This window comes from Pelodiscus sinensis, chromosome 2 (genome assembly GCF_049634645.1).
Source record: "Pelodiscus sinensis isolate JC-2024 chromosome 2, ASM4963464v1, whole genome shotgun sequence".
Taxonomy (NCBI): Eukaryota; Metazoa; Chordata; order Testudines; family Trionychidae; genus Pelodiscus; species Pelodiscus sinensis.
Window position 1 is genome coordinate 194,272,046 of NC_134712.1, and position 14,167 is coordinate 194,286,212.

General features: G+C 44.0%; 1 protein-coding gene across 8 annotated transcripts in view; it reads left to right on the top strand.

The window, feature by feature from the left end:
* Positions 1-14,167, top strand: part of ANKRD28 (ankyrin repeat domain 28) — a 234,980-nt gene that overhangs the window by 109,469 nt on the left and 111,344 nt on the right. For all 8 annotated transcript variants that reach the window (XM_075922126.1, XM_075922123.1, XM_075922124.1 and 5 more), the window contains one exon: positions 7,505-7,583. In XM_075922126.1, the coding sequence (XP_075778241.1) occupies positions 7,505-7,583 (79 nt within the window). The remainder of the gene's footprint in view (positions 1-7,504; positions 7,584-14,167) is intronic.

Sequence of the window (14,167 nt, forward strand, 5' to 3'; positions counted from 1 at the left end):
TTTTTGTTAAGTTTTAACAGTGCTTTATTATTTTTGTTCTTTTTACTCCCAAAAATTTCACCGTCGGCCTGGCTACGATTAAGTTGTTTAAACGAATGTGTGGCAATGGTAGAAAAAAGTTCTCTGAAAACTGTAGGTACTGGGGTATTTTTTTAAAGGAGTACTTTATTTAATAAAAAGGTTGAGAAACACTGTGCTAGACAGTATATTAACTTGTTCTAAGGGTACCGTCTCTGAGGAGCTATCCACTTCGACATAAGTATCATATCTGTTGTTGTTGTATTAATACTTAGAAAATGCATTGGGATAAATAGGTAAAATTCACAGGGCACTTTGTACTTCAAAATACATATAGCTCTTTAAACAGTATGTGTAATTAGTTTTGGAGTTGTCCAGTTTCAGGATGGTGATCCTGTCCAAGTCAGCAAAATGGTTAAAACTTCCCACTTGTAGTACATTGAAACAGAAAGAGAACTCGCACAGCACCAGCTAGTAATGAAGGGAATCTGTGGAAGAACTCTCCTTAAGCTTCTGCAAAAAAGAAAGGAGGGCATAGAGCTCCATCCTGCTCTTTCCCCTTTTTTGGAAACACCCTATTAAAAACTATCTGAACAGAGTCTGAGATGACATGACATCTTTATCATGGATTGGTGTTGCCAGAATGCAGATAGGAACATCTTAGAGAGTTACATTGATGAGACAGATAATTCTTCAGGAAACTTGGAAGTGGAGAGATTGTACAGAAGTCTTGGGGAAATAACTTGGTTCAAAGGGAAAGAGAAAACAATGTTTCATGCAGTTCTGAGTTATGTGCAAGACTCTTGAAAATTTATCCCTGAGCTAAGTGCACCACATTATTTCATCAGTCCTAGTTCATGAAGGAAACATTGGTAATGTACACAAATAAGTTTTTAAGCATCATGCTAAATAATATATATTTATTTAAATAGAAAAAATGGGCTGAACATCATATATCCAGTTTACCACAGTAATTTATCTAAGGGACAGGCCAATTAAATGTTGTTTTGCCTTTTTTAGAAACATGTTGTCCTTAACTATATTATTAATAAAATAGTTTACATTAATGACATTTACTTTAAACTGTTGTGTTTTCTTTTCATTTTGACAGTAAAGGCAGACTAATCAGTTTCTTGTCCTGACAAGCTGTCATAATTACAGCCTTATAAATTCAGGGTCCGTCTTGATCTATTTTATAGTAATCATATTTTAAAAATAGTTTCAGATGTTTACACCTGAAATTTCACTGTGTTGTAACTGGGGGCATCCTGACCCAAAAGTTGGTCATAGCGGTTACATAACTATTGTAGAGAGTTTGCGGGATAGCCACCCTTACTGCCCAGCTCTGAAGGCACCACAGCCACAGAGCTTTCGGTGTGCTGAGTCAGGTTCCCAGAGGTGAATCTGACCTGGCCCCACAAGTGTCCCCTAGAGAGAGAGGAATTTCCCTCAGTCTGGCCAGGACTAGCCGCTGGAGCCACTGGGGTGCCCTCAGCAGAACAAGGAGATCAGACACCCTTCCTCCCCCCAGAATAGGACATCTGCAGGGTGGCTATGTGGTCCTCAGTGCACACCTTCATGACTCATTATGCCCTCACACAGCAGTCCTGGGATGATGCAGTGTTTGGTAGAGATGTACTGCACTCAGCAAAGAGTTGAGGTCCAACCCCTGCTCCATACAAACTGCCGGTAAGTCGCATTTTGGGATACACATGAGCAATCACTCGAAGAAGAAAGAACTTAACTTTTAAAGAAAGCGACTTACCTTTTATAACTTGTTCTTCAAGATGTGTCCATTCCAGACCCACCTGCCTCCTCTCTGTTGGACTGTTCTGGCAAGAAGTTGCTGAAGCTGGAGTCAGGTTGGCAGGGGTACATATGTGGTGTCATGAGGTGTCATCACAGGGGGCATCCACAGACAACTTGACAGGTACTGCTAGAGAGAAGTCTTCTGATGATCATGCACATGGTGCGCACGTGCTCTCACTCACTCACTCACTCTGTAATGGATGTGAATACCACATCTCCAAGAACAATAGTTACAAAAGGTAAGTAACTTTTCTATCCTTCTCATGAGGCCTACCTTATTCCGTCCTCCATGGTAGGACAGTTTTCCATGCCAGGCCAGTAGTAAGTGGTCTGGTATCGTTGCACACCAATCATTGGAGCAAAAGTTCAGATTTCTGGCCACATAAAGTCAGCATCCACTCCTTATTACTCTGTGATTTGGAGAAGACTGATATTATGCATGGCAACCTGGATGAAGTAGGGGAAGCTATTAGCTGCTGCCTCTGCAGTAAAACTCCATTTGGTCATCCCCAATGAAGCATGGCTTGAGCTGCTACCTGGACCCTCTTTTCCTTCCTGCAGAAACATGCGGATGGTATGGGGAAGTTGCACTCTTCTGGCAAATGGGGAAGGAGGGAAGGAAAGGCGTGTTGAACACATGGTCACAGCATGAGCTCCTGCCTTGCTGCCATGTCCAGACTCCTTCCTCCCCACAGGCTCGAGCCCCTATCTGGTCCTTACCAGAGTCCAGCTGCTCCCCTAAGACTTCTGTGGTGAACATGCTGCATAGAGGGTGCTTAAGATCGTAACTTTGGCCTTGAATAAGACACATCCCTGTTGTCTTTAGACAGATCTTCCTTTTATGCTAAGAGATTAGGTTTACATTCAACGACGTCTGTTCTGTAAAGTCTACCCTTCATTTTTTCATTACAGTGGGTACAACAGTGAGCATGCAGCACACTTTCCCCGGCTCCACCAGTTGTCTAGCTAGTACAAATCCAAAGATGCAGCTGTACTAGGGATGACATGTTCAAGGAGCAAATGCAGTCTGCTTACTTAATGTAAGTAAGTGTGCAGGGAACTTGAAGTGACGAACAAGGAACGAGTCTTGACTGTCATGGTGGATAGGATGACCTGCATGGAGGCCTTCCAGGACAGCCACATGTACAGGCATCCCCTTCAGGCCTTGTGGACTCACATTCCTTCCCCACCAAGTTCCCTAGTCTCCTCTCTTAGGGGCTGTAGAAGGTGAGTGGGAAGGAAGTCAAAGGCAGCCTCGCACGTTACCTGCAGGAATGAAGCAAAAGGCTGTCCATCTCACAACTGTGCTCCTTGACACCCCCCCCCCCCGAATTGCTTTTTGTCCCTGCTGTGTACCCAAAATAAAAATGCATGATTTCTGAACAGACTCTTGTTTGCTTTTTTTGAAAGGGAGGAGGGATTTACAGGCAAGCACACTTAATGCAGGGACACCTCCTTAAGAGCAACATGCATGACTCTCATATCACTGTTTGGCCATTCATAAAGCTATTTTTCAAAGCTTCTCTGATTCACCATGCTCCTTATTGCCCTGGTGTCTGACAGCTCAAAATTACTATCTAGGGACTGTGATACCTAGATATTATCTTATCCCTCACCCTGTCATGTAACTTTCCCGCTTATTCTCATAGATATTATGGAGCACACAGAAGTCTTGCCACTGCAATGGGAATGTTGCTTTTGCTGAGGTCTAACCTGGCCAGTCAACTGTGAAACCTTCCCTTTAAGACCCCAAAAGCACATTCTACCCCATTCTGTTCTTGCTTAGCCTGTAGTTGAACTTCTTAATGTGGTCCAGGTTGCCTGTATACGGCTTCATGAGCCACAGGAGCAAGGGGTAGGCTGGGTTGCCAAAGATCACTATTGACATTTCAGTGCCTCCAATGTTAATTTTCTGGTCTGGCAAGAAAGTTCCAGCTTGAAGCTTTCTGAAGAGGCAGGAGTTCCTAAAGATGTGCATGCCATGCACCTTGCCCGACCATCCCAAGTCGATTTTAATAAAAATGGCTATTGCGATCCACAACTTGCAACACCCATCAAAAAGTTCCCCTTGCAATTTATGTACCCTTTGGCAAGGCAGTTGGATGCCAAAATAGGGATCTGTATTCCTTCTATAGCCCTACCACAGTTAGGGAACCCTATCCACTACAGGCAGTCCCCGAGTTACGCGGATCCGACTTATGTCGGATCCGCAGTTACGAACGGGGCTTTTCTCGCCCCGGAGGATGGGAGCGGCGGGACGCCCAGATGAGCCGCGGTCCCGCCGCCCATGTCCTCCGGGGCGAGAAAAGCTGCTCCCGTCTCCCTGGTCTGCTGGTCAGACCAGGGAGATGCGGAGCAAAGCCGCGGAGGAAGCCTGCAGCGGGACAGCCGCGGCGCCCTGGGCTATCCCGCTGCGGACGTCCTCCGCGGCTTTTCTCCGCGTCTCCCTGGTCTGACCAGCAGACCAGGGAGACGGGGAGCAAAGCCTCGGAGGACACCCGCAGCGGGACAGCCGCGGCACGTCTGGGCTGTCCCACTGCGGGCATCCTCTGCGGCTTTGCTCCACGTCTCCCTGGTCTGCTGGGGGGGGGGGCCGTGCAGCTAGTGCAAAAGCTAGGCTTCCTGGAATCAGCCGCTGATCAGTTTCAGCAGCAGCTGACTTGGGGATGCCTGGGGTTCTTAAGTTGAATCTGTATGTAAGTCAGAACTGGCGTCCAGAATCAGCCGCTGTTGAAACTGATCAGTTTCAGCAGCGGCTGAATCTGGACGCCAGTTCCGACTTACATACAGATTCAACTTAAGAACAAACCTACAGTCCCTATCTTGTACGTAACCCGGGGACTGCCTGTATGTTCTTCACGGTTCCATAAGTCACTACCCTCTGTAGCAGACTGGTATTGATTGCCTTGGCTATTTGGATCACAGCAGCTCCACTGACTATTTATCCATTTCAAATTAATTTTTAACTGACTGATGTCTGTCTGACATTGCAAGCTTCCACAGTGCTATTGCCACAGACTTCTCAACTGTTAGAGTGGGGTTCATTCTAGTATTGTTGCGCTTGAATATGGAAGAATTTTGCAAACTTCTGTGAAAGTGGCTTTATGGCATGCAAAAGTTTTGCAACCACTATTCATCATTTCATAGCCTTATGCAGTCCCACCAGTCTGTGTTTTTCTCATGTCACCAGAACTGGCATTCCATTGTGTCAAGAGGATTGAATACTGGCAGTATTTTGTTAGTCGCTCAACCCAAGTGCTTTGCAGAAGAGTATATCCATAGCCTCCTTCTTTGCAGAAGAGTATATCCATAGTCCTTATTCTGGTGGATCCTGGATATGTTCTGGAAATACTCCAGCGTAAAGTGCGCCATGCTTAATATGATTGCCGTAATACTTTGTTGCTGAATGGGTTCCATGCTTACCCTGCTATGACATCTGCATGGTTTACCAGGAGATAAAAGGGCATGAAAATACTGTTTGCCATGGCTTTCAAATGTGGGTGAGGTGGGGGTTGAGGGATATGAGTGCATTATGGAATGCTGACTACATGTACCCAGAACCAGCTGATTCTCTGTTTAGGTCCCTGTGTGCACTGGTAGCATAACAGAGAATGCAAAGAGGTAGCAAGAACTGTGGGATAACTACCCACAGTGCATCTCTCTAAAAGTTGACAGTAGCTACCCTGCTAGGGGTGTGCTCCTTCAAACTATGATGAATTCTTGTGCACAGTGGGGACCTGCACCTTCAGTTTTACAAAATAAGATGTTAAAAATTGACCTTAATACATTTGACCTTATCTCATAGTGTAAACAAAGTTCAGGGATTTTCAAGGTTCCACTAAAAATGTTCCTTCCTTCCTTCTCCCCCCCGCGTGCAGCTCAGAGGGTACGTCTAGACTACAGGCTTTTGTCGACAGAGGCTTTGTCGACAGATACTGTCGACAAAGCCTCTGTCGACAAAGAGCGTCTAGACTACAGCCAGTTCTGTCGACAAAGCAAGCCACTTTTTCAACAGAGTCTAGACGCTGTCTTTTGAAAAAGTAGTGTGGATGCAATAGCGCCTTCTGTCGACAGAACTGTCGACAAAAGGCGTTATTCCTTGTAAAATGAGGTTTACCGCTGTCGACAAAACTGCCGCGTTCTGTCAACTTACTGTTGACAGAACTCGGCGGTAGTGTAGATGCAGGTATAGTTTTGTCGACAAAACCCTGTAGTCTAGACATACCCTAAAAGTTTAAGACAGTGAAGACAATATCTTAGTTTAGGGGATGAGGGGTGAAATTAGAAATTGAATTTGCTTTAGGGATTTACTTCAGTTTGAAAAGAGAATGTGTTTGAAAACAAGCAAAAAAAAAAGTTATATAGGTTTAAAAAAAAAAGAAAATGCTGCTCTGTATGCCAGTATTCGTTAATCTGAAATCATGAATAAAATTACCTTTTTGTTGCATGAGTGAAAAAAGTTTTTTTTTTAACATGGTAAAATGACAGCTAATATGGCAACATTAAATTTAATAAACACGTTTTAGTGGCCAGTATAATAAAATGTTCTTTCTATAGTCTGCTAGATGTGTTTTCGTACACTCCCCTAGATGGAAAACCAAACAAACACAAATACACTTGCTCTTTAAGCATGTTTAGGGCTTCACTTAAAAATTCCAAGAATCCAAAAGTATTTTGTGTGTAACTTGTTCTAAAGCTGAACATATTTCAATGAGCATTTAGAATATGTATCTAAATGCTCTACTGAAAAGTTTTGTTTTGTTTTAGTTTTTTGTATAACTAATTCTGCTGCTTCATGCAGAAGCGATATATTAGCTTTTAATTTCCTGCAGTTAGCCTTTAATAGTCAGTATGAGAAAATTATCTCTTGTCATTTTCTCTGTGGACTCATGCACATAAATTTCATTACTGTATTTCCCAAAGTTGAGAAATAATCTGTGCTTGTGTTGTAAAATTTAGTGTTCTAGCCAATCAAATTCAGCTGTCCTCTTTAATGTCTCACATTTGGCATCTAAACTATATCTTCAGTTTGAGACAATCCGAAAGCACCTAAGTCCCACTTGTCTCCTGCACTGTCTTTTCTGTGTGTGAAATCAGTTTGTCTATTACATCCATCGCTCAGACTTTTTTGTGTATACATGCAGTAATCAAAAAAATTTGTGAAAGTTTAAAATCAGCAGAAAACTTGAAATTCATTTTTTGTCATGTCCAACCTCCAAGTTTTGCATTTTCAATTAAATTTGTGATCATGATGAAAATGATTTACAGCCTGGTATCCTTCAACTTGTCACACAGCATAGACCATACTTGTTGATACTCATAGTACTAACATTCTCTGAGTTGCTTTGAAAAGTCTCACTTTTGCATTTTTCCAAACCTTTCCTCCTCCAAAGAAACAGTTGGAATTTGCATTAATTTATAGCCTGATCCTTAGGTTTGCCCAGTAGATATGGCATCCTGTACAAGTTTGTCATTGTTGTTTAATGAGAGCACATTTGTTACACATTACATAAGTCTAACAGACTCAGTGATTCTCTGGTTTAATATCTCTGCTTCCTAAAATGTACAGTATTTGGACGATGGAATCATATTTGTTTAATTCTTTTCATGAATCAAACAGAATGGTAAAACATGTCTAATTTTAAAAAAATATCCTTTTTCCCTCCTCTTACCACAGGATAATGAAAAGAGGACACCTTTACATGCTGCTGCCTATCTCGGAGATGCAGAAATTATTGAACTACTTATTTTATCTGGTATGTTCTGTTAATGTTAATGAGAAAAATCTATGCATAAATACATGAAATGTACTTCTAATGTGCATAATTTTATCAAGCTATTTAATGTGCCAAGAAATCAGTTGAAATTTGAGGATTTTTGAACTTCAGTTTACAGACTCCTTAATTCAAACCACTGTTTTAATAATTTGCAGTTTCTATAGAAAGTATCTTCTAATGGTAAACACTCAGTGATGTCTACTGTTTGTTAGTAATTTATGACCAAATTCAGTTTGTTCTTAAGTCTATACTTAAAGGAGCATACGTAATATCTAAATATTTAATTTTTACATAGTGAATTTAGACAAAATACCTAGATGTTAACATTAAAGATGTTAACATTAAAAATGTTATCCAAAAGTGCTGATGATTCTTCAGATTAAGAACATTATTTTTCTAGTTCTTTTGTTAGCCCATATACATACAAGATTTTTAAGGCCTGATGAAAATGAAATAGGAATTTAAAAATCATTGTTCATGTTTACTACTTCACTTGCAGTACAGAATACATGTAGTGAGCAGCATGTTCTAGTGTTTAAAACACAACCACTACTGATGTGCTGTGACTTTGAACAAGTCACTTATTATTTCTGTCACCCCACCATTCTGATTTTGAGGTGGTATTCATGGTTCTATAGTGCTTTGAGATTTCTCAGTAGAACGAATTACAAAATATATTAGAATCTCTTTAATCTATCTGTACATCGCTAAACAATATACAGGCAGTCCCCGGGTTACGTACAAGATAGGGACTATAGGTTTGTTCTTAAGTTGAATCTGTATGTAAGTCGGAACTGGCGTCCAGATTCAGCCACTGCTGAAACTGATCAGTTTCAACAGAGGCTGAATCTGGACGCCAGTTCTGACTTACATACAGATTCAACTTAAGAACCCCAGGCATCCCCAAGTCAGCCGCTGCTGAAACTGATCAGCAGCTGATTCCAGGAAGTCCCGGGCAGGGGCTTCCTGTAGTCAGCCACTGGTCAGTTTCAGCAGCGGCTGACTTGGGGACGCCTGGGGCAGAGCAGCTGGGGTGCTGCTGGGTTGGTCCCGTAGCGCCCAGAACGGCGCTACGGGACCAACCGGCAGCGCCCCAGCTGCTGTACCACAGGCGCCCGGAGCAAAGCCACGGAGCACGGGGGCAGCGGGACAGCCCAGACACGCCGTGGCTGTCCTGCTGCCCTCGGGCTCCGCGGCTTTGCTCTGCTTTGCTCCCCGTCCCCCTGGTCTGCAGACCAGGGGGACGGGAAGCAAAGCGGCGGAACACGCAGGCAGCGGGCAGCCCAGATGCGTCTGGGCTGCCCGCCGCCCGTGTGTTCCGCTGCTATGCTTCCCGTCCCCCTGGTCTGCAGACGCTTCTGGGCTGCCCGCTGCCCGCGTGTTCCGCCGCTTTGCTCCCCGTTCATCAGAGACTTGGTAGAACTTCACGCTTTCCTAAAGTTTCCATCTGTGATGGGCATGTTCCAGCCCAAGGCTAAGTAGGACTTTCCTTGCAATTTTAGTTTCCAGCTGCTCTGGACCATGCCCAGGGCCAGCCCGAGCCATTCGTGTGCCCCAGGCCCTGGGCTGCGCGGCGCCGTCCCCAGAAGTGCAGCGCATGTGTCTCCCTGGGCGCATGGCGCCCCTGGGCGCCCAGCACATGCGCGGCCCCGCCCCCGGGCACCCGGCACATGCGTCCCCTACCGGGCGGTAGCCCGGTCAGCCCATAGCTTGGGCCGGCTCTGACCATGCCAGATCTCGGCACCCAAACTGAAAGCTGTCATTCTATTTCTCAGCTTTCTGTGCCCTTCCACTGGGTGCAAGTACTGTGGAGGAGAAAACTGCATTGTTTGAATGCATAAGGAAGAAGAAACTGACCAGTGGTGTGAAGAGAGCTGGACAGAGGGAGTAAACTAGGACTTGGAGCCTGCTGGCAGGAGTCTCTTAGCCAGGCTGAATAAGAATATACTGGAGATGTAGTAGGAAGAGAGCCTGAGATAGGCCTCTGATATAGAAAAACTTGATTATAAGGCCTGAACTAAATTAGTGGGTAAGCTTTGTTGATGTAAAGCGAAGTTAGCAAAAGTGAGACTGTGAGCAAACATCAAGTTTTGCCTATTTTCAAGTTCACAGAAACTGGCAAAAACAGGTCTGATATTGCAGAAACACACATTCCTAAGAAGTGCTGGGCACAGAGTATTCTCCCAAATTATGTGCACAAACTGTGGTAAAAGAACATTATTAGAGTTACAAAGTCAAGCCCTCGAAAGATAGGAAATGCACTGGCGATCTTAATCATGTCTTCTGTAATTTGGCTCCTTTGTGCATCTGCATTATGATGGTCTTCAATTACATGTGCCCCATACTGTTTTTTCCCACAGGACCGGTGCTTTTTTCAGTTCCCAGGATGGCCCTGCTCTGATAGTCAACAAGGGCTATGTAGTGAAGCAGGCTGTAGTCTGTAGGGCTGCTTTTTTTGCAGAAGTTGGAAGGTTGAATAGTGAATGACACATGGGGGATTGCAGGAAGAGATAGGAGGGTCTAGTTAAGGCAATTGAATACAGTCCTGAAGAAATGTAACTCATATCTATGGCTGTGTGATGATGGGGAAGATGCTTTAAAAATCTGCCATTTTCACAAGTAGTCAGTAGTTCCTCATTTCATGGGTATCAGTGTTACGAACATGCAGTTTCACTTGCAGAAGTGCTGAAAGCTCTCAGCTGCAACTGAAATCAATGAGTGCTATCTACTGTATTTTGAGAGTTTGTCTGTGTGTCTGTCTGTTCAAGAACTCCTAAAAGGTAAGAGCTAGGACCATCAAATGTAGTGTACAGCTTCCTTTTATCAAGGTCAGGGTTTGGCTGTCCCAAGAAAATGGGATATGCCTGTAATGGGATTGCTTCTGATAAAGCAAACATACAGGAAAGAGTCAGAATCACTAGACAGCTGAAAGGGGCTGGCTGGTGAGGTGTCCCTCTCCCATCTAGCTCTGCCCTAACCCTGATTCTTCACACCCCCTTCATCTGGATTCATACGAGGACATTGCTGGCTGTTCTCCTTCATCAGAGAATGAGGGGAAAGAGCAGAGTTTTCTGCATTGCTCACTCTGGCTGGGGAGCACAGGGGGCAGATGAACTTGGATCTGTTCCAGCTGGGGAACATGCACCTCTCACCTGGCTGTGCCTGCAGGAGTTGCAATGGCCAGGGAGAGGTGCTTTTCATCTGGTCCCATGCTTTTGCATTGAGAGGGGGCTTGGATAGTTTTCTGTCCCTAGGGTAGCCTGCATACTGAACCCCTCATCCGCAGCCCCACCCCAGAGCAATGATTTAAATTAACCATTCACATTTTCATTTTATTTTCCAAAAAACAAATTAATTCAATTAAGGACCTGAGCAACTCCAGGTAAATCTTCTTGTATAGTATAATGTTTCCGTACATAACTGAGTCTTAGCTCAAGATACATACTTGTATACTAATGCAAAAAGCTACATGTCTTGAGTATTCTGCCTTTGGCTGTTGAAGACTAGGACACTTATTCTGAGTAATATTCTGCCTGTAGCTTTTGCTGCTGCTGTGGGTTGTCTTGGTTTCCCACCCTGTAGGATGGGAGAGGCTTGGAATTGGTGATGCAGGATTTAAATTTCCAGCAGAGAAAAAGATATTCCTCTCATGACTTCCAACTCACTTTGTGATAACCAAATTTCCTTTTCCTCTTGATGAAACAGTACTTCTCAGAACTCTTGAAAGTAAACTAGTTCCTAAAGGGTTCACACACCTTGTCGTCAGATGTCTGCCAACCTACTGAAGAACAGCCAGCATGTCCCAATCAAATTCTGTTTGATCCAAAAAGCAATAAGTAACATCTCTAGAAAACATTTTTAAATTTGCAGAGATTCTGGGTAGGTGAAAAAGCAATGCCAAAATATGAAACAGTAACCATATACTGAAGGCACATGATATATCATCATATTATGAACAACGTGTTAGGCATTGGATCAACCAGCCTCCAGTAACTTCTGAACTAACTCCACACTGGCTTAGGTGGTAGGGCCAATTGTGTTGTGTGCCAGGGTCCATGCCAGCCTGCCTGTTTTGTGTTTGAACCAACAAAATCTGGTTGGAGAAGATCTCACAGACAGTCTCGTGCAAGATGAAGGGATGTCAGGACTTCTATTCTTGTACATCTCAGCCTTAATATAGAGCAGGCAAGAATATTAGCAGGAGACAGAGCTTTTTGGAAATGGAATATCTGAAGCATCTACTATGTATTGTATGAGCAGGATAATTAATGAATGAAATTTCCATCAGACTAAAGAGATCTATTGTGTCGGTGAAAAAAAATATATCATGAATAATCTTAATGAGAATTCTTTGAGAATCCTCGTCCATGTTTTCGCGCATGGGCTACGCTGGCTGGTGCAACTCAGTCATGGAATTTAAGGTTGCAGGGTGAGGCACCCACCCCTCCTCCAGGGGGCATAGTTGAGTCCGAAGGGCTCTTGAAATTACACCCCAGCCCTGCACATTCAGAAAATCCTTTCCTGTCCTATACACTAGGCCCTCTTACTGGGGCCGTGCAACCTACCAGGTGGAGTCAATAGTGAAAAACCCCTCTCATTGGGGCAGTGCAGCCTAGTGGCCAAAGTCAATATTAACTACTCCAGTAGCTGAGGAAGTATGGCCTAATAGTTGGAGTCAGTAGCAGCAGGTGCTAGCTCCATGGGTTGGGAATAAGGGGTGGTAAGAGGACCCAGGCCCTCCCTACTCCACCAGGTCCCAGCCCAGGGCCCTGTTATCAGTGGTGTGGTCCATTGCTAGCTCACTGGGGACTCCCACCACAACACGCTGAGCTTCTCTGGATACAATCTCCCACCCTGGGCTACTTCCTACTACTCTCCACTGGACTCCTTCCAGGGTCCTTCCTCCAGCTCCTCTGCAGTGGTGCTGGTGGTCTCCAAGTCTGGCCCCTTTTTCAGTTTGTCCATGGGAGCTCTGGCAGTGACTCCTTCCTCTAGATCCTCTGCAGTAGCGCTGGGGTTTCTCTGGCTCGTCTCCAGGACTGGTCCCTCTGGTGATTCGCTTCCAGGAGCTCTGGCAGTGCCTCCTTCCTCCTCAGCAGCCAGCCCAGACTGAGCTTCTCTCCAGGTCTTTATACCTGGGCTACCGTCTAAGCATGCCCAGCAGATCTGCTGGGGCGGGACTTTCTCAACCCAATGGGCCTGGTTAGGCTTTGGTTCCCCAGTGAGGGGCTGGTATACTGCATCACAGAAGGGATCTTTAAATCAGACAGTGGAACCTTGTGGCACAGCCCATTGATGTGTTTGTATGCCCCTCCAACTGCTGCCCTCAGAGGCTTTGAATGTTTTGAGGGATGAGGCTGTAAAAAGGTGTATGGTGCCCTCTTCACCTCAGTTCCTTCCATCCTAACTATCAATGGACATTGACTTCTCTGGATTCCACAGATCTGGCACTTTCTCTCAAAATGAAAAGAATAGTTGCTTGCTTAGGCTGGTGGTACTTAGTTAAGTAGCTATTAGGTTTGGTTGTATTTGTTTCATGGTGGATCCAAAGACGACATGTTTATTCTGGGAGCATGAGCTCTAAGGGCACTCCTTATACTAGCTCTGACAGTGAAGCCATTGAGATCTGATACTTTAGTCTAAAGGATCCAAACACAAGCTCAAAGAGAGAGTACTGTGATGAAAGGTCCAGTCCGTGGTCCAGTATAGAGTTCTACGACTATCTTAGTTTCCAAGGCATCAGATCCAACACTAAAAGGTTATATTGACCAACCCAAAGTATTTGTTGACCAGTCATTGATCAGCCTGTTTCCATTCTGGAAAAGAAAGCAAAGAACAAAAAGGTTCCTACTAGCAGTGCCATGCCACCATGATCAGGAAATTTGTCTCATCTATCAACATCAGATTCTTTATCAAATACTAGGAATGCTGACCATGCATGAATCTTATATAATTGATCCAAGGACTCAATCAGACTCAGATAGACCTAGAACTAGCAACAATTTCATCTCTAATGTATGCAGCTTCATCAGGTCCCTTTAATTGAATTAAGTCACATAGATCCCACGCTGTATCTGTGGACCTTGGAAAAATCTTGCTGTTCAGAGGTTCAACAGGTATTATTTAACTTCAGATGAAGCTGACTAGAAAATGCTTTGATCTCACTTGAACTGATTTGTGAAGTGTGAATACATAATAAACCTAGACAGCAGCTACTGGCACCAACTAATATCTTCTGAACCATTTACTCCAATGAAAAGTTTCAGGTCTTTTGATATCTTCCATAAAAATCTACTTCACAGTTATATCACTGCAGTATGTGCTTTTAGATAAGTCTTTTTCCACAATATAGTTGAGAAATTTATTAAAAGGCTTGTTAATATATAGCCATCATTGAAAGATTCAGTCCTGTTGTGAAATCTCTGAGTACTAATGCAAGTCAAGTCTATAGTAGAATGTTCTATTTTCCCCCTTGTTAGCCATTAACATTGCTTTTATAATAGCTATAGCATTAATAAGTTGACAAAGGGAGCTGTTTACCATCATGGCAGATCCTCCTGTTC